The sequence below is a fragment of the Hibiscus syriacus genome, unplaced genomic scaffold, assembly GCF_006381635.1.
Source record: "Hibiscus syriacus cultivar Baekdansim isolate YM2019G1 unplaced genomic scaffold, ASM638163v2 tig00116951_pilon, whole genome shotgun sequence".
In the NCBI taxonomy this organism is placed as follows: domain Eukaryota; kingdom Viridiplantae; phylum Streptophyta; class Magnoliopsida; order Malvales; family Malvaceae; genus Hibiscus; species Hibiscus syriacus.
Genome location: NW_024063482.1, coordinates 824,667 through 849,905, shown reverse-complemented (window position 1 = coordinate 849,905; position 25,239 = coordinate 824,667). Strand labels below are relative to the sequence as shown.

The 25,239-nt window shown below is 35.8% G+C and overlaps 1 protein-coding gene across 1 annotated transcript; it reads right to left on the bottom strand.

Moving 5' to 3' along the window:
- Positions 1-666: 666 nt before the first annotated feature.
- On the bottom strand, positions 667-1,799 carry LOC120188858 (zinc finger protein ZAT9-like). Its single transcript, XM_039192241.1, has one exon. The coding sequence runs from the start codon at positions 1,766-1,768 to the stop codon at positions 779-781; it is 990 nt and encodes a 329-aa protein (XP_039048172.1). The 5' UTR covers positions 1,769-1,799; the 3' UTR covers positions 667-778.
- Between the last annotated feature and the right edge of the window lie 23,440 nt (positions 1,800-25,239).

Genomic DNA, 25,239 nt, shown 5'->3' with positions numbered 1-25,239 from the left:
ATTAATAGATTATATACGATTATTTAATTAAAAAAATCGATTTAAATTATAAATTTCAAATATTTTTCCATAAAATTAACTGTCTTTATTGTCAGAAAAGGGGGGGGGGGGAATAAGAAGATGATAATGAGAATAGAGATTGCACGCTTATGGCATCTGTGCCAGCAGCTCTTGCCTGAAAGACAGCACATTGTAACGGCGGTCCTACTCTCTTAAATCTCACTCATTTCTTAATGGTGCTTAACCCATCTAACCACCTCCAAATTTGTTCTCTTCTCCCCAAAGTAAAAGAAAAGAAAATACACTTCTAACTGCCTTGGAATTTATTACAAAATGAATCAATGTACACTGCTGATCTTGAGTCAGTAGGATACTTTTCTATTCCACCCAGTAAATATATAAACATGGGATTTTGCTCTTCTTTTTTCTCTATTGTTTATGGTAAATCATATTCAACTTCAAGGCAATGTAAGTCATTGAATTATTATCTCTGCACCAAATGTACTGGCTTAGCAGATTTGCAGGTAAATCATGAAACAGAAAACAGAGGAGGAAAGAAAAACATGCACCAAAATTAAATGCTGTTAAAATAAGGAAACACAAAACAGGAATCCTTCAACAATAATGCTTGTTAGTGAAGTTCTGCTCTTCATTAAAACCCCAGAAGATGTAATCCATTAGTGACCAAGAAATTAACTCTAAAAATTTGGTCTTTCAAAGACAATACAGAGAAAAGAATAACAAGAAAAAGGCCTTGGAGCAAAAATAGGCCAAGAGTTTACCTTTGGATGTGGTTCACAAATTCAGCATCAGACACTGCGGAAAGTTCAATTTGGCTGGTATCATCGTCATCAGTCGGAGCAGGGAGATTGAGATCTATGAAACTGTCTCCTAACTTTTTGCAACTTCTAACAGGGGTTGCTGCTTGACCAGTTATTACATGAGATCTTTTATGTCCACCAAGGGCTTGTCCCGATGAGAAGACTCTAAAACAGACAGGACATTCGTGGATTTTCTGGTCTGTCAGTGGACTTGTGGTGGTGCCCATATTTTCTGGTTCCAACTCCGTTTCATCAGTTGCCGGCGGCGGGTAAGCTTTCATCTTTTTGTGACTCGCTCTGTGTCCACCCAGTGCTTGGTACGATTTAAAAACTTTGTTGCACGTTTCGCACCAGTACTTACCTCGACTTGTTCTATTAACCTTGCTTGATTTGAAGTAAATTTCTGTTTCTTCTTCATCATCGTCATCTCGATGTACTACTTTATTTTTCCATTTGCCCCTCGAAAGCATCATAAGACAGAAAGCGACATCTTCAGTTGTTGTGTCGGAGATCGAACTCACCGGTTCTGGATCAGCCAAAGACTCGGTCCTACTCAGCCGGTTGTCCTTGTCGTTAACTTTAAGCTTCTTTCTTTCTTCTTGTTGCTGATTTGCTAGTATTCTCCGAATCTGTTTAGATCGTCTCCGAGTTGGGTTCTTAGACGACTCGGTCTCACTTTCTCTGTCTTGAAGAACAACGTAGCCAGCATCAACAAACTCAGGATCTACCAAGTGAACACTCGTCTTTGGATTCCCTTCCCCTTCTAATGAAGATGACGACAAATAAGAAGCCGACTCCGAGTCTTTACTGAGTTGATTCGTTGATCGTTCTTGCTCTGCAACTTTGGGAGGAAGGGGAAGATTCAACATGTGAGACCTCATGTGACCACCCAAAGCTCTTCCATTTGCAAAGCTTTTGAAACATAACTTACATCTATGTTTCTTCATCGCCGAAGAGCAAAGACAGTTTGTGTATGTATGAAACTGAAAAACTAAAAAAAGGGTATGTGATAAGCATTCCTCCACCAACAGATTATATACTATTTTTTACTTGCAGTAAAAAGTTACAAGAATGAGTGAACTTTTAGTTTCTTATTAAAGGGTAATTTTACTTTTCTCCTAATCCCGGCAAATAAATTAAAAAAAACCGTATGCATGAAGGAAGAAATGAGGACATGCAACATGCGAGGCTATTATTCCTTAATAAATTTAGATCTTTTAATTATAATTAAAAAGGTGTGGGGTGGAAAAGAAAACCCATCCCAATCCCATTGAGGAAGGAGTTTTCTATGGAAGTTGGAGGAGAGTGAATGGCGTTTTGTTAGGGTTCGGTAGACCCGGTCTTAGTCCAAATGTTTAATTCGTGAAAATCTTAGATATTTTAAATCCATCTTGTAATCAGATATTTGAACTCGTCCATTTAAATTTATATAGCGATCTCAGTAATAAAAAAGAGTTGTTTTTTTTCTAGAGATCACGAGTTTAATCACTTGCGTGTATATGATGTATGTGCGTTATCAATGATTAAATTAGATTCTAAGCAGGTACTACCTTATAATCATATTATACTATTAAAAAACCAATCCACTGTCTTTTTTAGACATAAAAGTAAAAGCACTTGGTGTTCTCCACAGTATGGTATACACCAGTTCAAAGTGGATAGATATAAAGGAGCTGGAGGTGGCGTGACCAAGACCAGTAGAATATGCCCAAGATTGACAGTACATGCGGGTGCAGTGAGCATTTAAACTACTCTTGGATCGGCCATCCTTACATCTCTTCATCATATGGTTTTCTTTTGCCCTAACAGATGGGGTGAAATGATCGCACGATAACTTAAAAAGTAAAATAAAACTGGCTAGCGGTGCTGGGTTCGACCATGTACATCACATGATCCACATTGGGTGCATCAATATGATACATCACATTCATCGACCATCTGCTCATCCATCAACATCTCACAACTGCCATCTCCCATCCCTTGATATCACTACAAGATCAATTTTGGATCTGATCATCATCATTGACATTCAAAAAAATTCTGATCAACAGTTAAAATTAAAAAATTAAAAAAATCGTTATTTATTTTATTTAATTTTAAAATTATAAACTTCAAAAGTGATTAGACTTGAAATGTTAGAGGTATGATTCTTCCTCTTATACATGTAGTTCTGTCAATGGTCACTATAATTATCTAAATTCATTCGAGAATGAGTTTATGGCCCAAATCTCAATCCTGGACTCAAACAAATCAACCCAAACCCAGGCCGAATCACTCAGGTTCGACCCGAGCTCTAACCCTGATAGAATCTTTCTTCCCCTAAAACTTTGTCAATCACTCGTCATGTTTCCCCCCGACTCTCTTACTCAACCATTTCACCAACCATATCCTTTATATTAATAAACTCAACCGTATCTCTATCTAACCCCAAAATCTCACCTCATCGGATTTTAAAGAGTGAAACATCATTCTCAAAGTCTTGCATCCTTAGATGCGAATGAGCGTATCATCATCTTCACATTTTGTCTCATCGGGTGCGAATGAGAGGACCACTATATTCAAAATCTTGCCTCCTCGGGTGCAAATGAGCATATCATTATCTTCTGAAATCCTACCTCATCGGATGCGAAGGAGGGGATCATTATCTTTAAATCCTACCTTATTGGATGTAAAGGAGTGAATTATCACCTCGTCATTGTAAGATCAAACTCGCGAGCACATAAGATTTAGGTGGCGTTTGGTTCACTGGAATATTTATGAGGGAATTAGAATCTGTGAAGGAATTAGAATCTGTGAAGGAATTGGAATCTGCCAGGAATTGAAATTTGAATCTGAAACTTGTTTGGTTGGCAGAAAATTGAATTGGAATCCAATTTCATATTCTATTTGGTTCGCAGACATGTCAGATGAATTTGATTTCAGTAATGTAAAATGATAGAATTGCCCTTCTTGTTTTTTTGCTTTATTTTAGTTTGTTTTACAACTTACATGTAGCAATATATTATAAAAATTTTAAAAATATTAAATTTTCATTTTATTGATTGATTATTCATTTCAATAAATTATAAAAAACATGCTAATAAACATCATAAGTTAAAATCATCGCAATTAGGGATGGTCATGGGTCGGGTCGGGTTGAGTCGGGTTTTTGGTCCACCCGACCCGACCCGAAAACAAGAGAACCTCCACCCGAGACCCGACCCGACCCAACCAAAATAAAGTTTCACCCGACTCATCCCGAATATAAGAATTAGAAACCCGACCAGACACGAAATAATAAAAAAAATATTTTTATTCAATAAAAAATAGTGACTTAAAAAACCCTAAACCCTAAACATGGGCCAAACCCTAAACCCGACCCAAATATCACACTTAAAAAAAATGAACCGAATATCAAACTTAAAAAAACTCGACCCGAACCCGAATTTTTTTTATAAAAAATCCGACCCGATCCTAAAATTTTTATAAAAAACCCGACCTGAATATCACACTTAAACAAACCTGACCTGACCTGAATATCAAACTTAAAAAAACCCGACCTGAACCCGAATTTTTTTTTAAAAAAAAATATCCGACTCGATCCCGAATTTTTTAAAAAAATCCGACCCGAATGCCAAAAGATCGATGATGGTAGTATGGTCAAATTTCACATTCCCTCCTCCAAATAATTTCAATTTCATCATGTTATGGATGAAATTTACTTTCTCTCATTTGATGGAATTGAATTCCAATTCCCCCTTTGAAAACTTGAACCAAACATGGGAAATTGGTGGAATTGGATTCCAATTCCCCATAATTCCAAGGGATTTCAACGAACCAAACGTCACCTTAGGTGACGTTTGGTTCGCTAGAATGTTTATGAGAAAATTGAAATTTGTGAAGGAATTTGAATATGTAGGAATTGGAATCCAATTCCATATTCTATTTGGTTGGCAGGAAATGGAATTGGAATCCAATTCCATATTCTGTTTGGTTCGTAGATATGTCAGATGAATTTGATTTCAGTAATGTAAAATGACAGAATTGCCCTTCTTGTTTTTTTACTTTATTTTAGTTTATTTTACAACTTACATTTAATATATTATAAAAAATTAAAAAATATTAAATTTTCATTTTATTGATTGATTATTCATTTCAATACATTATAAAAATCATGCTAATAAACATTATAAGTTAAAATCATTGCAATCAAAATATGTTAATAAGTTACCAAAAGATAGAACAATATTTCGATACATTCCAATCGGAGTATATTAATTAGTTACCAAAAAATATACCAAAAATTATTTTTATTCAATACATGAATTAGAAACTCAACCCGACACTACTCAAAATAATAATAAAATTATTTTTATTTAATAAAAACATTAACTTAATTGAAAAAAATTATATATAGAGGGGTATTATTGTAATTATTCCTAAATATATAAGGTAAAATTATATATTTTTTTCGGGTCGGTCCGGTTTTTTTCACCCTAAACCCGAACCCGACCCGACCTGAGCCGAATATCACACTTAAAAAAATCCGACCCGACTCGACCCGAATATCACACTTAAAAAACCCGACCCGAACAAAATAAAGTTTCATCCGACCCGACCCGAATATATGAATTAGAAATCCGACCCAACCTGAAATAATAAAAAAATATTTTTATTTAATAAAAACAGTGACTTAATCTTACCCGACCCGAATTATATATATTTTCGGGTCGGTCCAGTTTTTTCACCCTAAACCCGAAACCGACCCGACCCGAACAAAATAAAGTTTCATCTGACCCAACCCGAATATATGAATTAGAAATTCGACCCGACCCGACCCGAAATAATAAAAAATTATTTTTATTTAATAAAAACAGTGATTTAATCCGACCCGACCCAACCCGAATTATATATATTTTCGGGTCGGTCCGGTTTTTTTCACCCTAAACCCGAACTTGACCTGACCCAAATATCACACTTAAAAAAACCTAACCCGACTCAACCCGAATATCACACTTAAAAAACCCGACCCAACCCGAACAAAATAAAGTTTCATCCGACCTGACCCGAATATATGAATTAGAAATCCAACCCAATCCGACCCGAAATAATAAAAAAATATTTTTATTTAATAAAAATAGTGACTTAATCCGACCTGACCTGAATTATATATATTTTCGGGCCGGTCCGGTTTTTTTCACTCTAAACCCGACCCGACCCGAATAGCACACTTAAAAAAACCCGATCCAACCCGACCAAATAAAGTTTCACCTGACCCGACTAGAAACCCGATCCGAAATAATAAATAAAATATTTTTATTCAATATATGAATAAGTTACCAAAGGATTGATGAGGGTAGTATGATCAAATTTTAATTCCCTCCAACAAGTGAATTGAATTCCATCCATTTTTGTATGGAATTCACGTTCCCTCATTTGATGGAATTGAATTCAATCAGGGATTCCAATTCCCTTGAAAAGCTTGAATCAAACATGGGAAAGTGGTGGAATTAGATTCCAATTTCCACCAATTCTAAAGGATTTCATCTAACCAAACGCCACCTTAGTGTTTTTCAACAGTCTTTGCTCTATTATTTTTTCTTAGCAATGGGTAAAGAGAGTCGACTATCATCACCCAAATTTGTCCAAGCCTAATCTTAGGGCTCAAATCTTGACCCAAGGCCCAAAGTAATCAAAATGAACCAAATTTAAATCGCCTAGATCAGAACTGAACTCCAACCTTTATAGAGTCCTCCTTATCTTGCCACTCTATCGATCACTAAACCTCTTCCCTCAAACTTTTCCATTCAACCATATATCACCAACCCTTATCCTTTAATATAACAAACTTATACCAATCGTAACCCCATCTCAATATACCTCAAAACCTGACAACTATTCACTTATTTAAACCTCAACAAATGAGACTTCAAAGAAAGCTCTAGGAAGAGAAAATTTCGATGGAAAACCAAACAAGGGATTAGATCAAATAAAAGAAACAAGGCACAAAACCTAAAAAGTCATATATAAAAAAGAGAGATAAAAAATCTCAACAAAAGAAATGACAAAATAAAATTTTTACTAGTGGATTTTGTCACTTCATAACGGAGATTGATCGGTTGATCTAAATCATTAATCAATGGAAGAGGTCGAAGGGATCAATATACCTCAAATTGAGTCTGATTCAATGGCTGTAATATGATATCAATGAGGGAAAAACCGAGACAATTAGACATATATCTACATCGTTTGGATCATTTTCCGATGACACAAGTGTCATATTTGAGCTTAGGACATTGAGACAAATTGATTGAGCCATTTTTGTATTTTCTTTTTCCACCAACGATGGTGACTAGCGATAAGAGACAACCACAGTTGATTGAGCATTTAGAGAGAGTAAAGAGAAATCGGTAAAAAAGAGGGAAAAGGAAAATAAAATAAAATATATTTATAGTATCATCATATTATTTATAGTGTATGAAAAATGTATTATCAATGTATCAAATATAAATATACTTTAATTACAAATAATATATATACTATATAAATATATTAATAGTGTATAGAGATTCCTTCTTTGCTCACTACATCAAAAGTGTTTTGTAGCGGCGTTTAGATAACAAACACCATAAATTTTGGGTAATATAGCGGCGTTTACAATCCAAACGCCACAAATTGAGACTTTAACGGCATTTTTCCAACAAATGCCGCAATAGAGTGGTAATTTAGCGGCGTTTATAGAAAAAATGCCGTAATAGAGTTATTTATAGTGGTGTTTTCTCAACAAACACCGCAAAATAGTAGTACTTTAGCGGCGTTTTTGTAAAAACGTCGCAACAGTGTTGTCTATAGTGGCGTTTATCAAACAAACGCCGTAGAAGGATTATTTATAGTGGCGTTTGTGCATTAAACGCCGCTATAGAGTAGTAATATAGCGGCGTTTGTAGGACAAAAGTCGTAATATGGTTGTTTATAGTGGCGTTTTGGAAAAATGCTATAGCAGACTTAATCAATAGTGGCGTTTGTTTTAAAAACGCCGTAAAAACATGTACTATAATGGTTTTTTTTGTAAAAATGCCGCTAAAGGGTAAATATATGCTCCACCCTTTTCTCCTTCCCAATCCCTAAAATCATTTCAATGTTGCTATCTTCAAAAGGGATTTCTTTGGTACAACAACGTCGCTCACACGATTCAAAGCGAAGTCGTATTTTGTCTGTCCCGTGACCAAATCGGCCCTCTCACCGGTGAATAGTTATCTGACGACTGCATGGTTTGATCCATTCTCTCACTACTGAACTTTTTCATTTACTTTTTGTTCGTATTCTGAAAATGGGTAAAACCCAGAAAGCTAACGTAATTGAGAACAATAATAGCGTTCAAATAGGAAAACAATATCTATACATATTGTTTTACTGGTTTACTACTTGGGAGCAGTGTTTTTCTGCTTTCGAATAGAAAAGTAATAGTTTTCGAATAGGAAAATAATAGCTTTTGAAAACTTGAAAAAATGGTGCTGGTACAAACAACAGGTGTTGCCTTGAGTAAGGGAAATTATCGTCGGAATGTCCACCTGGCGTATTTGCTCTGACGATTGATCAAATTATCGTTGGGAGGCTATGGGTCCAAACTTGCCATCGAAACTCGATGATGACCCGAAAGGAACTCATATTGCTCCAAATCCTTCAATGGTCGATCTCCTAATTGAAGGTAATAATCGGTGAAAGTTTCTGCCGCTATATTTTAATTTTGTACTCTAAAATTTCATAGCTCGCACGCATGTAGGATGTTCAAAGCGTATTAAGATCGATGATAGAGGAGTGGATAAATACTCGATGCTTAGAACCGAATTTGGTAACTCTGTGGCATTGAAAGAATCTTCAACTGCAAAAGCAATATATATCCTCAATGAAGATGACGTTGCCTCAACTGTTACTCCAAGTAAACATTTCTATCATCTATTTAAAAATTTTTTAATGTTTGATTATGTTCGCAAGCCACTTTCAATAAAGTTTGATACTGTAGGTGAAAGGTCGTTATCTGTTTCAAGTGAAGCACTGAAGCGCACAATGAGTCTTCTTGGTGAACCGGAGGTAGGGGATTTATTTGATGAAATGGATGAAGAGTATCTCCACATAGACTTTACACGGAGGAAAAACTTAACGATGCGTCATGAAACAAGGAAAATAGCTTTCCTACGTCCTTTCCCCACAAAGGAGCACAACTAAATTCTAGTGAACAATATGGTGCATCTGTTTATGCATAACTTTTAGTAGAGATAAATTTTAATGTATTTTGTTGTTAAGTATTTTGATGCATAACTTATGTCTAAATTAAAATGTCTGGTTGTTGTTAATTAGATAAAGCTACATATACCAGTCATGGTTACTTGATGTAGAGCATAAATGAAATATGTAAAATCAACTAATGTTATCTAAATAAAGGTAATTAGCGACATTTTTGGATATAAACGCCGCTATAAATATAACTTTTTGCGGCGTTTGTGTCCAAAAATGTCGCAATATGGTTCATCTCTTGTGGCGTTTACAACAAACGCCGATAAAGATTTGTACTTTAGTGGCATTTTCATACAAACACCGCAATAGATATAATATATAGTGGCATTTTTCTCAACAAATGTCGCTATAGATTTGTATATTAGTGGCGTTTATATATAAACGCCGTAAAAGCTACATAATTTAGTGGCGTTTTTTACAAAAATGCCACAAAATCTGAACCTCTATAGCGGTGTTTACAACAAACGTCGCTATATAGTTGTCCAGTAGTGGCGTTTTATACAAACGCCGCAATAAATATAATATTTTGTGGCGTGTTTTGCAACAAACGCCACAATATGTTACTATTTTACGACGTTTTTATATAAATGCCGCTATAGAGTAGGTCAGTATTAGCGGTTGCTCGGTAAATGCCTCAATAGACTTGTCAATTAGCGTATTTGGTTTACAAACACCGTAAAGTATTATAAAATCCCCAAAATCAAATTTCTTGTATGAGCCCTAATTTGTTTCTCACCATCGTTCAACCAAGCGTTCTGGTTCCCCTTTCAGTATCCATTTCAGCAACTCCGCCTTGCAGTGGCCACCATTGACGCCGTCGGTCCAAACTCTGTTTTTGGTCTCAGGTAATATTCTCTTCTCCGTATGAAAAGAGGGTAATGGAGATAAAAAAAAATCTTTGCATTCGTATCTTTTTATAGTTTCTTATCTTTCAGTTCATCTGTTTCAGGCAGTAAGGCAGTGGATAGGCATCACATCATTCTCCATCCTTTAAATGATTGCATTTTCCTTTCACAACAAGTTTAAACAAACACCATTGCTTTATGTGGTAAACCATGTTTCATTTCCCCCCCTTTTTCATTTTGACTATAATTTGGTGGGAAATTTGTATGGTTTTTATTTAAAAGTTTAAACTATTTGGAGTTCCTTCTATTGTATTCTTACTTGCAAGGAAACACTTAGAGGGGCAATAAAAGGAAGTTTCTGCAATTATAGAAGCTATGCAAAGCGATGACATTGTTAGCCTCTTCACATTACAATATATATGTTTTTTGTCAATTGTCTTCCTAAATTAATATGGCTTAGCGTTTTTAATATATTCTTCGAATATTTTGCCTGAGATTGTTGTTTTGTGTCGCTAGTGCATCGGCAACCCCAGTCCATTGGTGCGGGAGTGCCGCACAGAACCGAGCGCTGGGTGCGGCAGCCTCGCACAGCGTCGGGGGGAAGGAAGTGTCCGCATTTCAGACATTTCAATGTCTACTGGTAGCATTCTGCCTAAGTTTTTTTAGCTCTTTAGGGGGGATGGTTCTTGAGGCCCCGACAGGGTCCCCTGGGGTTGTGATCGCAACATGACCCGACGCTAATTAACAGTAACCTTTGAGCCCTTTCTCTTTTAGCGCTTTACTTTAGGTCAATTGAAAAGCTTTGAAGAAGGGAGATGCCATTTAATGATTCTTAACTTCAGGTTGTGAATTGAAGAATCGATTACTCTGTATTAGGTGATCTATATTCAAAATGAATTTTAAAAATTAAAAATATGCTGAGTTTTATTCTTCTGTCGATTTATGTTCCAAACATATAGTATTTATTGATCATCTATGTGGTATTTATTGATCATCTTTTGATGAATTCGGATGAATGGTAATTAGATGTAAATGATTTTCCAGGTTTTTGTGAATGATCAATTCTTGAACTGGGATCCACAGAACAAAATTAAAGTCCTGATTGTCTCTGCTATAGCTTATCATTCACTGTTTATGCACAACATGTAAGTAAAAGCTAATCAATCTAAAAATGTCCTTTATCTGTCGGTCTTGTTTGTGTTTTCACAGGTACCTGTTCATATATAGCTTGCATTAAGGTATTTAGCTTAATGAATGTTATCGTCTTTAGCAACACCTGATATAAAGAATTTGTACTGCTTTCACATATATTATTATGTTTGTTTTGGAACCAATAAATCTTGGTTTGTAATGTAATGTATAGCTGCCTTGGCTTGGAATAAAAGTGATGACCTACCCCTACCCTTCAAAACGACCTAAACGAGTAACGTCAAGTACTCAAACCCAAATATCTGAAATATTCTAAGGACTAGAAATTAAATTCATGTATGTAATTGATATTGTTGTTCAGCTTTCTGCATGAAAATGATTGAACCATTATTCTTTGCAAAACCTTCTGCAACATAATTTACTACCTAATCTAATCTCATCAGGGAAACAGTACGTCTGAAATGCATCAGGGCCCTTCATTTCATATGACCCCACACACTCAAGCCATCTTATTATCTCCAAATTACAAGCTAATACTGAAAAGGATAGGCAACAAGTTTCAACGTATGACAAAGCTTCCATATCAGATTCTGATGGACAATGGGGTCTGTCAGATAGTTTAGAACACCACACCTAACACTTCTAACTCCCAATCTTAGTTTAGACTAAGACCGACCTTAACAACCTTCGAAATCACTCTTAAGTTTTCTTTCTGGAGAAATATATTTTTAGATAGAAAGCTTTAGAAAAATTAACGTCAAATTATGTTTTTCATTCCTCCATGATGTTCAAAATAGAGATTTAGTCCCTATATTTTAATTTAGCATATTTATTCCAACTGTTTAATTTCATCTACGTACTTCTATACATATAATTAGGGATTGATTTCAACCAAAGACTTTATATCAACGCAAGTCCTTTAACACTTCAATAATGGTTTAGTTGATTGTTTCCTTTTAAAGTTATTAATTAATCCAAATAATTAACACAATAATGGTTTAGTTGATTGTTTCCCTTTTAAAGATATTTAGCTTTCTGAATAGACATTGTATAGTTGGCTCTTCTGATTTAAAATTAACTACTAGTGTTTCTTTCAGCTATTTGAGATAAGAAAAATAAACGCAAACTTTCTTTCTTCTAATCATGTCAACCAATTATTGTTGAACTCTGAAACGGAAAAATGTAATTTGATTGCTAATAGATATACTAAATTCAGCTTAGCTTTGACATTGAAAGTATGAAATAATACATAATCAAGTTTTTTAAGGGAAATTTAAAGTTTGATAGTCCTATTATAAATCTATTAGTTTAGATTCTAGTGATGTTTAGTAGGTTCAAAATCAAAGCAACTTGATGATATATATTAATTATCGGAATCTAGGAAAACATATATTATGACATGTTCAATATATGATATCCATTCAATGTCTTGATCACATATACAATATTAATTACTTACTTTTCTCTATAGTATTAGCAATAAAATGTGAAATTAAATGTAATGCTTTTGTTTAAGTTCTAAATTTATCTATAATATTAGCAATTAACATTTGAATTTGAAACTCCAGTGACAACTGTCGTTTTGATGTCAAAATAAATTTCTTCTTCTCGGATAATAATTAAAGGAAAATTCGTAGCGTAGAGAAGTAGGGTCGAATCCACAGGGACTTAGAAAATTATAAATTTCTGTCTGAATTATTTATGCCAGGCGTGAAACAGTAAAAATGGGGGGATTTTAGTAAAAGATAATAAAGTGATTAAATAAAAGTAATTAAAGTAAAAATAAGAAGATGAAGATTGTGAATAAATACGGTAAAAGTAGCCTCAAGCTTCGCTTTGATTCAATTTCCTTTAGATCATCGAATAAGATTTTCTCTTCGGGATTCACGTCGGTTACTTTGTCTACAAGGGCTATCCTTGTGACTCTATCTTGTATACCGAATACCCAAGGCAATATTTGATTCCGGCTTCGGTAGTTGATTCTAACAACATCTATTGTCGTAGATCAAATACCGTTTAAGTTCGTGGCGACCGACTCGGATTGTTGTTTCTATAACCGTCAATTCCGATCTCAATTCCCTCTTGGCGAAGCTATCTCACCAAGTGTGTTCCCAGGAAGTCGAATTGCTTTCTATAAGCCGAATCTTCATCCCACACGTTTAATCGCAACAACTTCTTGACCAAAGTCAATCTTCGATTTTGAAAACTGTTTTGATTTTGAAAAATAAGCGCAGAGATTGAGAGAGAGATTCTGAAGATATTAAGGGACCGTTTCAATTCTCCCGTTGGAATTGAATCATCGCGATAACTCTCGGCTTATGAAAAGTTTAGCTAAGCATGACAAAAGTCATACTTAGCATAAAAATAAAACTTGAAAATAAAGAAAAATTAAAAAGAACTTGAAAAGGAAAAGAGAAAACTTTTATAAAAACTAGAGAGAAAAGAAGAATGTATTCTGAATGATGAGTTTAGGCTTACCCCAAGTGGGTATTTATAGCCTCTCAAAGCCTAAAGGATAAACAAAGAAAATAATAAAATAATACAAAAGATAATTGTTTTTAAATTTAAATTCAAACTTAAACTAGTCTCCTAATACAACTCTGCTCGTCAATCTTCCAGAAGGCGTGCAGACGAAGTCTCCTAGAAACCGCCGCTGACTGGACCTTCTAGAAACTGCCATGTCAGACCGCGTCGTGCCCAGAGTCGTGCCCATGTCTCCAGCCGTGAACAACTAATAAAAAAATACAGAATTCGCCCGTTTTATCACCAATTCTGGAAAGTAAGGACCTGCACGAAAATAGACATAACACAACCAAATCAGCAGCAATAACTTCACAAAATCGAAGAAATAACGAACATATATTAACGATTCTGAACACTCATCAAATTCCCCCTCACTTATCTCATGCTTGTCCTCAAGTATGATTAACCAAATCAGTCAAAAACTTCATTAAACGTTCTTTGTCAAGTTTCATATTCAATGAAGCAAGGTAGAGACCACAATAACTATTGAAGTCAAGAAATCAATCAACTGAACATCACCAATTGAAACAAGTCAAGTGCAATTGTAATATCCATTCATTCATAAATCTCAATGCTCATAACTCAATACCTTACCGGGATTCACTCAAATCACTCAATGTGTTTGGGGTAAAGAAACGCTCAATGTCAGAATCGACACGATATTACCATAAGCCTGCAAGTAAATCAAATCTCCACTACTAATAAGAACAAGATGCATAAATCAAAGGGTCTTTTATTGGTTGTAACGTGGCTTAGGTAAAGGTGGGGAAAAAGGCTAAATATATGGCTAAAATTCAAGGCAAGGAACTAACAAATAATAATCTCAACTCCATCAAAACATTAAGCACAACAAGATAAAAAGATGACATATCAAACAACAATTTTCTCGTCGAAATGCATTTTTTCTTTTTCACACTTTTGTTGTTTTGTTTTCCATTTTTTCTTTCATGTCTTTTTTTTTCGAACAGTTTTTTTTTCTTTTTCGAACTGCTATTTTTTTTCAACATTTTTTTTGTGATGGAGAATACAATGATAAAATTATTCACTTGCCCTGAAAAAGGTAGAAAAGAGGGATAAAATAAAAAGGCTCGGGTTTATGAATATGGTGGAAACAAAGAAATGGAAATAGGCTCAAAAGTGGTTAACTAAGGGAAAATATGCATGGGTAGGCTATTTAGTGGGGAAACGGAATGGTTAATCCTAAGGTGCCCAAATCATTTTTAAGCATCATGTTCATGTGTAATCTCGACAGTATTTAACATGCAGGTTCTAGAATGTCAAATTTGACACACTCAATCAAACAAAATGAGAGCGAAAATGATATGCTCGTAAAGGCTCAAATCTCACCAAATTGTTTTCATGCATTGAGCTAATCACATTTCAACCAAACAAATCATGGAATATCACAAAAATACCAACTTATCACAATCCATGCTATCCATTATCAAGAATATCATAACCTAAATAATCATGTGTTCCCAAACAAGCATAGCATTCCAAAATTTTTCACCAAGACAAAGACAATCAATGAAATTTCTGACCAATTCAACTAACACATACTAGATTCAAAGCATAAAAATAAACAAAGGGAAATACAACCGACACTCTACTCCCCCTCACTTAAAGCGTTTTGCCTCAAAACGAAAAAAAATTAAAGTGCAAGAGAAAGAACAGAGAACTCCCCGGATTTAATGTCGACCGCGGCCATGGTGGGAGGTACTGGAAACATCATGTTGTCGGTGGAAAACCAGCATCTACATCCCCCGATTGTGCATACCATTGTGAGTGGAGAGGTTGAAAACACGTTAGCAAGGGCGACGGTGAGGAGAGGAAGAAAGGATGATGGTCTCGTGCTTTTTGGGGAATGAGCGATCGGGTTTGAGAAGATGAAGATGGTTGGAATTTTGGTTGAATTTGGTTTAAAATTGGTTCTTGCCGTGGGTTGTAGAGTTGGGAGTAAATGAGGACTTTTGGTTTTTCTGTAATTTAAAAAAAGGTATACTTAAAAATTGAAAAGGTGATTGAAAACGATAAGGTGGGGTCCATGGTCAAAGTAAGATAAAAGAGGGAAGGGGATAAGGTGGGCGGCAGAAGATAACAAAAAGGGGGAAAGAAAAAAAATGGGGTTTGCTAACGTGCGCCGACCCCTCTATGGGTTTTGCTAACGTGCGCCGTTTAGTTAAACGGTGCGCACGACTTGAGGCTCTTTTTTTCTACTCAATTGGATCGTGTACTGCTCAATGGACTCTGAAATTAACACTGTTCGAATCATAATTCCGTAATTTCTCACCGTTTAAGTTTGAAAAAATATTTGGTTCCTGCAAAATAAAAATAAAAATTAAATTAAACATGCTTGAATGAATAAAAATAAAAAGTAAAAATATATAGCGGAATTGAAAACAATGGGTTGCCTCCCATGAAGCGCTTTTGTTTAACGTCATTAGCTCGACGACCTGATTCAGTCTACAGGTTCCGTGACAGACACTTCCACTTCATTCGCTTTTTCCAACTAAGAAATTCCTTATGAGAAATTTGAAAATTCTCACAAAGATTTCTTCGGATATTTCCCAATTTTAAAATCTTGTCCAGAAGAATGGCCGTCAAAACATCTTTTTTACCAAAAAATGATTTCTTCAAACGACTCCTTGATGATTTTGACTTAATTTTTGATGCCTGCAAAAAGGAATGTAAATCTTTAGTTTTTAAAGGAGTTGAGATCAAATTTGAATCAACAACTGAAATATTTTTCAACTCCCTTATGTCGTCTTTTTTATCATCCGATTCCTTGCATAAATCATCAACAAAGTTAGATTCATCATCAACAAGTTCAAAAATGCCAACAAAATTAATACTATGAATGTTATCCGGATATCTCATTGTTTTATAAACATCAAATTTTAAGATCTCATCGTCAAACTCCATAGTAAGAATACCGCTTCGAACATCAATTTTTGCATTTGTCGTGCTCAGAAAAGGACGACCGAGGAGGATTTTAGAACCAATGTTGCTACGATCATTTTCCATATCAAACACATAAAAATCAGCAGGGAAAATTAAATTTTCTACCTCTACTAGAACATTTTCTATGAGTCCTTCAGGATAAATAATTGATTTGTCGGCTAGCTGAAGTGTAACTCTCATCTCTTTCAAAGGCTTGGTGGAAATTAAATTAGAGACGGAGAGGGGCATTACATTGATAGAGGCACCTAGATCGCACATAGCTCGCTTGATCTTAACCTCACCAATTTTACAAGGTATTGAAAACATACCTTGGTCTTTATACTTCGGTGGAAGCGGTCGTTGGAAAACTGCTGAGACGTTCGCGCCTAAATCCACTTTCTCGACCCCGGTAAGCTTCCTTTTAGTCATACAGAGATCCTTCAGAAACTGGCAATACCTTGAAAATTTCCGGATAACTTCGAGGAGAGGTATGTTAACTTCCACCTTCCGAAGTACGTCTAATATTTCCTTTTCCTCAGCTTTTTTATCCTTTTTAACTAACCTTGATGGAAAAGGTGGTGGCACGTCGTAGGGAGATGGCTTCAGATCGTCCAATTGTTCTTCTTCATTCTTATTCTGGGATCATGCGTCATTGGTCTTCTTTTCTTTTTGGACTGCTTGGTCCGATGGGATAGGTTGCGCTACTACTGTACCACTCCGAAGGGTGATGGTGCTAACGTTTTCCCTCGGATTCACTTCAGTTTGAGACGGAAGTTTACCTTGTGACTCTAATCTCCCAACGGTTTGAGCCAGTTGGCTCAATTGCTTGTACATCTCTTGGAAGTGGGCTTCAGTTCGGGTCTGGAATTTCTCCTGGGATAGTGTTAACCTTTCGACAATCGATTCTAGTGATGTCTTCTGTGGCTGTTGTTTTGGTGGAGGTCTCGCTTGATAGCTTTGATTCGGTCTCGGGTTCTGCGCATAACTGAAGTTCGGGTGATCCCTCCATGCTGGGTTGTATGTATTACCGTAAGGATTATAAGCTTTTTGGGGAGGTCCCGGGAAGTTTCCGACTACGTTTACTTGAGCTGTTGCATCATCTTGAATCAGTGGACAACCGTCTGTTGGATGATCAGGCAATGCACATATTCCACATACTCAGTTTTGTCCTGTCTTTCCTGCAACAAGAGAGTTTACGACTTCAGTTAACTTATCTATTTTACTTTCCAAGGAAGATGAACTTATCGCATGAACCCTTCGAGAAGGTTCATTATTTGCGCGAAACTGTTGGGAATTTGCAGCCATCGTCGATATTAAGTCTCTAGCCTTGGTAGGAGTCATATTCACCAAGGCTCCACCGCTAGCATCATCGATCATCTTCATTTCCAGGGGAGATAATCCTTCATAGAAGTATTGAATGAGTGTTTGTTCAGTTAGCCCATGTTGTGGGCAACTAGAACACAACTTCTTAAACCGCTCCCAGTAGTCGTAGAGCGACTCTCCATCAAGTTGCTTGATTCCAAGTATTCTCCTTCGTAGTTCACTTGCTTTTGCTGCAGGGAAAAACCTGTCAAGAAAAAGATGAGTTATATTAGCCCATGTAGTAACAGAATTAGGAGGAAGATAAAATAACCACTCCTTAGCCGAGTTGACTAAGGAAAAAGGGAAAGCTCTAAGTTTTATTTGGTCCTCGGTTACTCCATGTGGTGTCATGCTAGAGCAGACCATGTGAAATTCTTTGAGATGTTTGTGTGGATCCTCGTTTGGCAATCCGCGGAATGTAGGGAGGAGATGAATAAGGCCAGTTGTCTACTGGTATGGAGTTTTGCCTTGGGGAAAATTAATGCACATAGGTCCTTGTTCAGTAGGTGCCGCGGCTAACTCCCGAATAGTAGGTTCGGCCATCGAATTTGTATTACCTGAATTTGATCTTTCTTCTGGATCTAATTGTTGTCTCCTTCTTTCCCGAAGTGTCTGTGTGTGGAGTCTTCTAGCTTCAGCTTCGATCTCCGGGTTGTACTCCACTAATGTGCCCGGATTAGTCCTGGTCATAAATAAAAAACAAACAAAAATTAGTAACTTTGGCGAAGTCCCCCGGCAACGGCGTCAATTTGACAACTGTCGTTTTGATGTCAAAATAAATTCCTTCTTCTCGGATAATAATTAAAGGAAAATTCGTAGTGTAGAGAAGTAGGGTCGAATCCACAGGGACTTAGAAAATTATAAATTTCTGTCTGAATTATTTATGCCAGGCGTGAAACAGTAAAAATGAGGGGATTTTAGTAAAAGATAATAAAGTGATTAAATAAAAGTAATTAAAGTAAAAATAAGAAGATGAAGATTGTGAATAAATACGGTAAAAGTAGCCTCAAGCTTCGCTTTGATTCAATTTCCTTTAGATCATCAAATAAGATTTTCTCTTCGGGATTCACGTCGGTTACTTTGTCTACAAGGGCTATCCTTGTGACTCTATCTTGCATACCGAATACCCAAGGAAATCTTTGATTCCGGCTTCGGTAGTTGATTCTAACAACATCTATTGTCGTAGATCAAATACCGTTTAAGTTCGTGGCGACCGACTCGGATTGTTGTTTCTATAACCGTCAATTCCGATCTCAATTCCCTCTTGGCGAAGCTATCTCGCCAAGTGTGTTCCCAGGAAGTCGAATTGCTTTCTATAAGCCGAATCTTCATCCCACACGTTTAATCGCAACAATTTCTTGACCAAAGTCAATCTTCGATTTTGAAAACTGTTTTGATTTTGAAAAATAAGCGCAGAGATTGAGAGAGAGATTCCGAAGATATTAAGGGACCGTTTCAATTCTCCCGTTGGAATTGAATCATCGCGATAGCTCTCGGCTTATGAAAAGTTTAGCTAAGCATGACAAAAGTCATGTTTAGCATAAAAATAAAACTTGAAAATAAAGAAAAATAAAAAAGAACTTGAAAAGGAAAAGAGAAAACTTTTATAAAAACTAGAGAGAAAAGAAGAATGTATTCTGAATGATGAGTTTAGGCTTACCCCAAGTGGGTATTTATAGCCTCTCAAAGCCTAAAGGATAAACAAAGAAAATAATAAAATAATACAAAAGATAATTGTTTTTAAATTTAAATTCAAACTTAAACTAGTCTCCTAATGCAACTCTGCTCGTCAATCTTCCAGAAGGCGTGCAGACGAAGTCTCCTAGAAACCGCCGCTGACTGGACCTTCTAGAAACTGCCATGTCAGACCGCGTCGTGCCCAGAGTCGTGCCCATGTCTCCAGCCGTGATCAAATAATAAAAAAATTCAGAATTCGCCCGTTTTATCACCAATTCTAGAAAGTAAGGACCTGCACGAAAATAGACATAACACAACCAAATCAGCAGTAATAACTTCACAAAATCGAAGAAATAACGAACATATATTAACGATTCTGAACACTCATCATCCAGAAATACGAAATGGATAAGAGTTGGATTAATTTCTCAAGGGTTAGCGTCGAATATCGAAATGGAGTCGAAAACTTTCTAAATTTATTTTTTCTGAATGCAAACCAAGAGAATATGATTCTTTTCCCTTGTAAGCAGTGTGTTAACATTAATTGACACATTGGTGAAGTTGTGTACGAGCATCTAGTTGTTTTTGGATTTGTTCGGGGTATAGAAAATGGATCTTTCATGGAGAGTTTGTTTCAGATAGATCTGCTTCCACGAGTTCTTTGACTTATCCTGCTCCTTCTCACCATCCAACTTTTAGAGAATATGACATGGAAGGGATATTACGGGATGCATTTAATATGCATAATTATCTCTTTCTATTTCGTCTTTTCCACTTAAAATGCCTGGGAGGGTCAACTGGTAACTCCTTTACGCAATTGTTGGAGTTACTAGGAGAAGTGTTTCCTTTTGTAAAAATCCCTTAATCATGCAAAGATATGAAGAAAATGATAAAAGATTTGGGTCTTGGATATGACAAAATTCATAGTTGTCCGAATGATTGTATGTTGTATTGGGGTTATCGAAAAAAAATAGGAGTCTTGTCATGTATGCGGAAAATCTTGATGGATGACTAGGGAGGCAGAAAATGTTACTGAGGATGAAGCTCAAGCACGATCAAGAAAGAAACCAGTCAAGAATCTGCGCTATTTTCCTATCATACCTAGGCTACAAAGATTGTTTATGTCCTCCAAGACTGTTGAGTCTATGAGGTGGCATCATGATGGCAGAACCGATGATGGATTATTACGGCATCCTGCGGATTCTTTAGCTTGGAAGTCATTTGACAACAAGTATCCAAGTTTTGCGAGAGATCCTCGAAATGTCAGGCTCGGTCTTGCAACTGATGGGTCTAATCCTTCAAAATCATGAGTACTTCGTAGTACTGGCCTGTTGTACTTGTTCCATATAATTTGCCTCCTTGGATTTGCATGAAACAATCATCTTTCATCTTATCCATAATAATCCCCGGCGAGAAAGGCCCCGGAAATGATATTGATATTTACATGCAACTGCTAATTGCAAAGTTGAAACAATTATGGGAAGGGGTCGAAATGTACGATGTGTTGATGAAGCAGAACTTTAATTTACTCGCGACTTTATTATGGACAGTTAATGATTTTCTTGCGTATGCAAATTTATCTAGTTGGTGTACCAAATGTCGTTATGTTTGTCCTTGTTGTGCTACACAAACATGTTCAAAGTGGTTGGTTAATGGAAAGAATTTCTCTTATATGGGACATCGTCGGTGGTTACCTGATAATCATAGATTTAGATGTCATAAGAATATGTTTGATGGCGATGAAGAGTTTCGAAATGCTCCTGACCAAACAACCGACTCTGAAATATTCAGAATGTTGAAAAATATCAATTTTACTTATGGAAAGATGAATCAACCAAGTAGTACACGATCAAGGAAAAAGGCAAAGCATGTCAATGAAGAGGTTGAAGTTGACCAACAAAGTGATGATGAGTCTGATGAAGAGGATGATCCAAATGAGGTAGACTTGTGGAAAAATATGAGTATATTCTTTGAGTTGCCTTATTGAAAACAAAACAGATTTTGAGACATAATCTTGATGTAATGCATATTGAGAAGAATGTTTGTGAGAATATTATCGGGACCATTCTGAATGATGGCAGAAAATCTAAAGATAATCGTAAGAGTCAACTTGACTTAGTGGACATGGGAATTCGGCATGATCTTCATCCGTAATTACAACCGAATGGAAGATATTTCTTGTCGCCTTCTATTTTTTCTCTTTCGATGAAAGAAAAAAAAGTGTTTTGCACGGTGTTGAATTATATAAAGGTCCCAGATGAGTATGCATCAAATATTTCTCGTTGTGTCAATGTTAAAGATCAAAGACTTTATGGTTTAAAGTCACATGATTATCACATATTAATGCAAGATTTACTGCCAGTAGCTGTTCGCGGTTGCATGTCGAGTAAGGTGACTTCTTGTATCATTGAACTTTATAATATAATGAAAGCCATCAGTGGGAAAGTTCTGATGGTTGAAGAAATTGTTAAACTACAAGATCAAGTCTTCTTGACTTTATACAACTTGGAGAAGATATTTTCGCCTTCATTCTTCACAATTATGGTGCATCTGCTAATTCATCTTCCTCACGAAGCAATAGTTGGTGGACCAATTTTCTATCGATGGATATACCCTATAGAGAGGTGTTAATTGAATTACACGTTTCAAATTACTGATGATTATACCTTTTAATAAAATATATTTACGTAGTATGTTGTTTTGTGTATAGGTTCTTAGGCAAGTTGAAGTCTTATTGTCATAATAAGCGTTATGAAGGATCAATTGCTAAAGGGTATTTGGCAGAAGAATGTATGAAATTTTGCTCTAGATATTTGGAAGATGTTGAAACAAGATGGAATAGACCAAATCGAAATGATGTGTTAAGTACTGATGACTTACCTCAATATTATTTGTTTGGAAGTTATGGTCAATCATTAGGGAAAGTTGAAATTGCACACTTAGATGACACGACTTGGGTACAAGCACACCGATATGTTCTTTTCCATCACGATTCAATAGATCCCTTTCACACGTAAGTATTTCGGACCCAATCCTAATGAAATCTCTTAATCTTTTATATTTATCAATTTTTAACAACATAATATACTTTATAGTGAGTTTAAAGGAGTCTTGAGATCTCGTGTACGCTCCCGAAGATTAAATCAGCGAGAGCTACATAAGTTATTCACAGAAACTTTTCATGAATGGTTGGGCCAAACGGTAAGCAAATAAATCTTACGGAATACTTATAAATAATATATTTCTTGCTTTTTATATCGACATCAATGCAAATTAATTCACCATTCATGTGTAATAGGTTTGGAGTGGGAGAGAAGTTAGTGAAGATGTTAAATGGCTTTCTCAAGGTCCGAATAGAATAGTTAAAAGATATAATGCCTTCTTCATTAATGGGTTCAGGTTCTACACGAAATCTCGTGAAAGATTAATGAGAACACAAAATTGTGGAGTCGTAGTTACTTCGTCAACTACAAGTTATGCTACTGTAAGGGATAATAATCCGCAGGAGTGAGAGGTCGATTATTATGGAAATCTTACGGACATTATTGAGTTAGATTATTATGAAAAACGAAAGGTTGTGTTGTTTCGGTGTGACTGGATTGATGTAAACAGATGCATAAAAAGAGATAAATTCGGGTTTACAATGGTGAATTTCTCTCGATTAATTCATACGGGTCAACATTTGATGGATGAACCATATGCATTTTCTTCTCAAGTAAAACAAGTATTTTATTGTCACGATCCAATGGATGACGGTTGGTATGTTGTGCTCCGAAATACTCCTAGAGACTTGATAGACATCGGGGATGGAAGTAGAGATGACATTGAAACAAGATCAGAATGTTTACCTCTACTACCAAAAAACTTAGATGAAACTATCACTAATACAACACAATTTCAATGGGTTCAGGAGGACGTATACGAAGATATTTATGACAACTGACATTACATAAGAATGTTGTACGATTTTATATCTTCATTTATTTATTTATAATGTTATAACTTTTAACATATTGTCTTTCAATATATTCATTAATTAATTCGTTTTCTTATTACAAATGTTTGTTTATTACAGATATTATGCCGAGGAGAAAAATAAGTGATTTGCTGATTGTTCGAGGTTCTGAAGACCACGAACAAAGAAATAACGAGAAATCGAATGCAGTTGAGTCTTCTGAAGTTCCTGAAACTGTTGAAGAAGATATAGAAATTCAATGTAATCTTCAAAACTTTATTTATTACTTTGTTCATTTTCAAAACTTACATTTAATAATTTCTTATATAGTTAAAAATGCTAGAACGTGCAAGAGCAGAGGACGTACAACGTTGAAGGAATTATACCAACTTCCTCCTGGGCACCGGGTCAAAGTTTCTTGAAACGATGTCGGTCAACCTATTGGTCGGTCAACCTATTGGCCCAGAAGCACGTCTTCTAGCGGGTTACTTAGGCATAGTTGGATGTAATGTGAATCTGTTACCGATCAATTATAAGTCATAGCGTGAAATGCCTAATAGTAACAAAAATCAGGCGTTGGATTTTGTTAAGGTAATAATGTTATTATAATAGATAATCTATTATAATTTCAATAGTAATTTATACTTACGTTGCACACTTATTTGTTGTATAGGAGAAATTTTCTTTAGAGGTCTCTAACGATTATGTGAAGCAAGCGTTAGGAAAGAGATGGAGGGACCACAATTAAAGAAGAAATACTTCAAGAATGATCTCAACCTTGAAGAGAAGCTACAAACAGTCTCACCTGGAATGCTGAGGTACCAACGGGAAGATGCAGTCAGATTTTGGAGTTCACAAAAAGGACAGGTATGATTGTTTATGTCCTAAAATAATTTTAACGAATAATAAATCATCATTAAAAGTGGTTGTTTGACATTGTAGGTCTGAGAGCATATTAGTGTTGCTAGCAGGCAACAACAAAAGTTTACGCACATAGCTGGATCGAAGAGCTTTGCTAGTATAGCTAATGAGGAGGTATTATAGATTATTCACATAGTTATTTGTATTCCATTTACATAGTAACTCAAACTAATTATATTATGGTACATTGTAGGAAAATACATCCGATTCTAAAGTTGGCCAAATCCAACTCTTCGACATGACACATACGAAGAAGGATGGCACTCCTATGACTGCTGAAGCTGCAGAAATTATCGTACGTTTATTGGGTAGATATTTTAAATTTACCTGACTTTATTTATATTTGTACCATGACATTTTTTATTTTAATTAATTATTCACTTTTATTATTAGGAAAAATTGAGGGAGAAAAGGGCGGAGTATCATGCTACTGCTTCGAGTCAAGGTCTTGTTAATGATGATGACATTGAAAACCAAGCTATTAATGATGTTTTGGGTCCTGAAAGATATGGTTGGGTTCGCTGTCAATGATCATTCGTTACTCTCACCAAATATTTTGGACCCAGTTCATCACAGTATATGTCATCACAATCTCAATCTTCCCAATTAGAAATTAGTCGTTTAAAACAAAAGTTAGCTAAGATGGATCAACAAATGACTAACATGAAAGCGGAAAATGAAGCAAGGGAAGCAGAGAGAGCAGCAGCGGAAGCAGCCAGAGCAACAGTAGAAGCAGAGAAAAAAGCAGCCAGAGCAGTAGCGGAAGCACAAA

Bases quoted from the DNA above. Each gene is read 5' to 3' on its own strand.
- LOC120188858 (XM_039192241.1), bottom strand. From the start codon at position 1,768: ATGAAGAAACATAGATGTAAGTTATGTTTCAAAAGCTTTGCAAATGGA.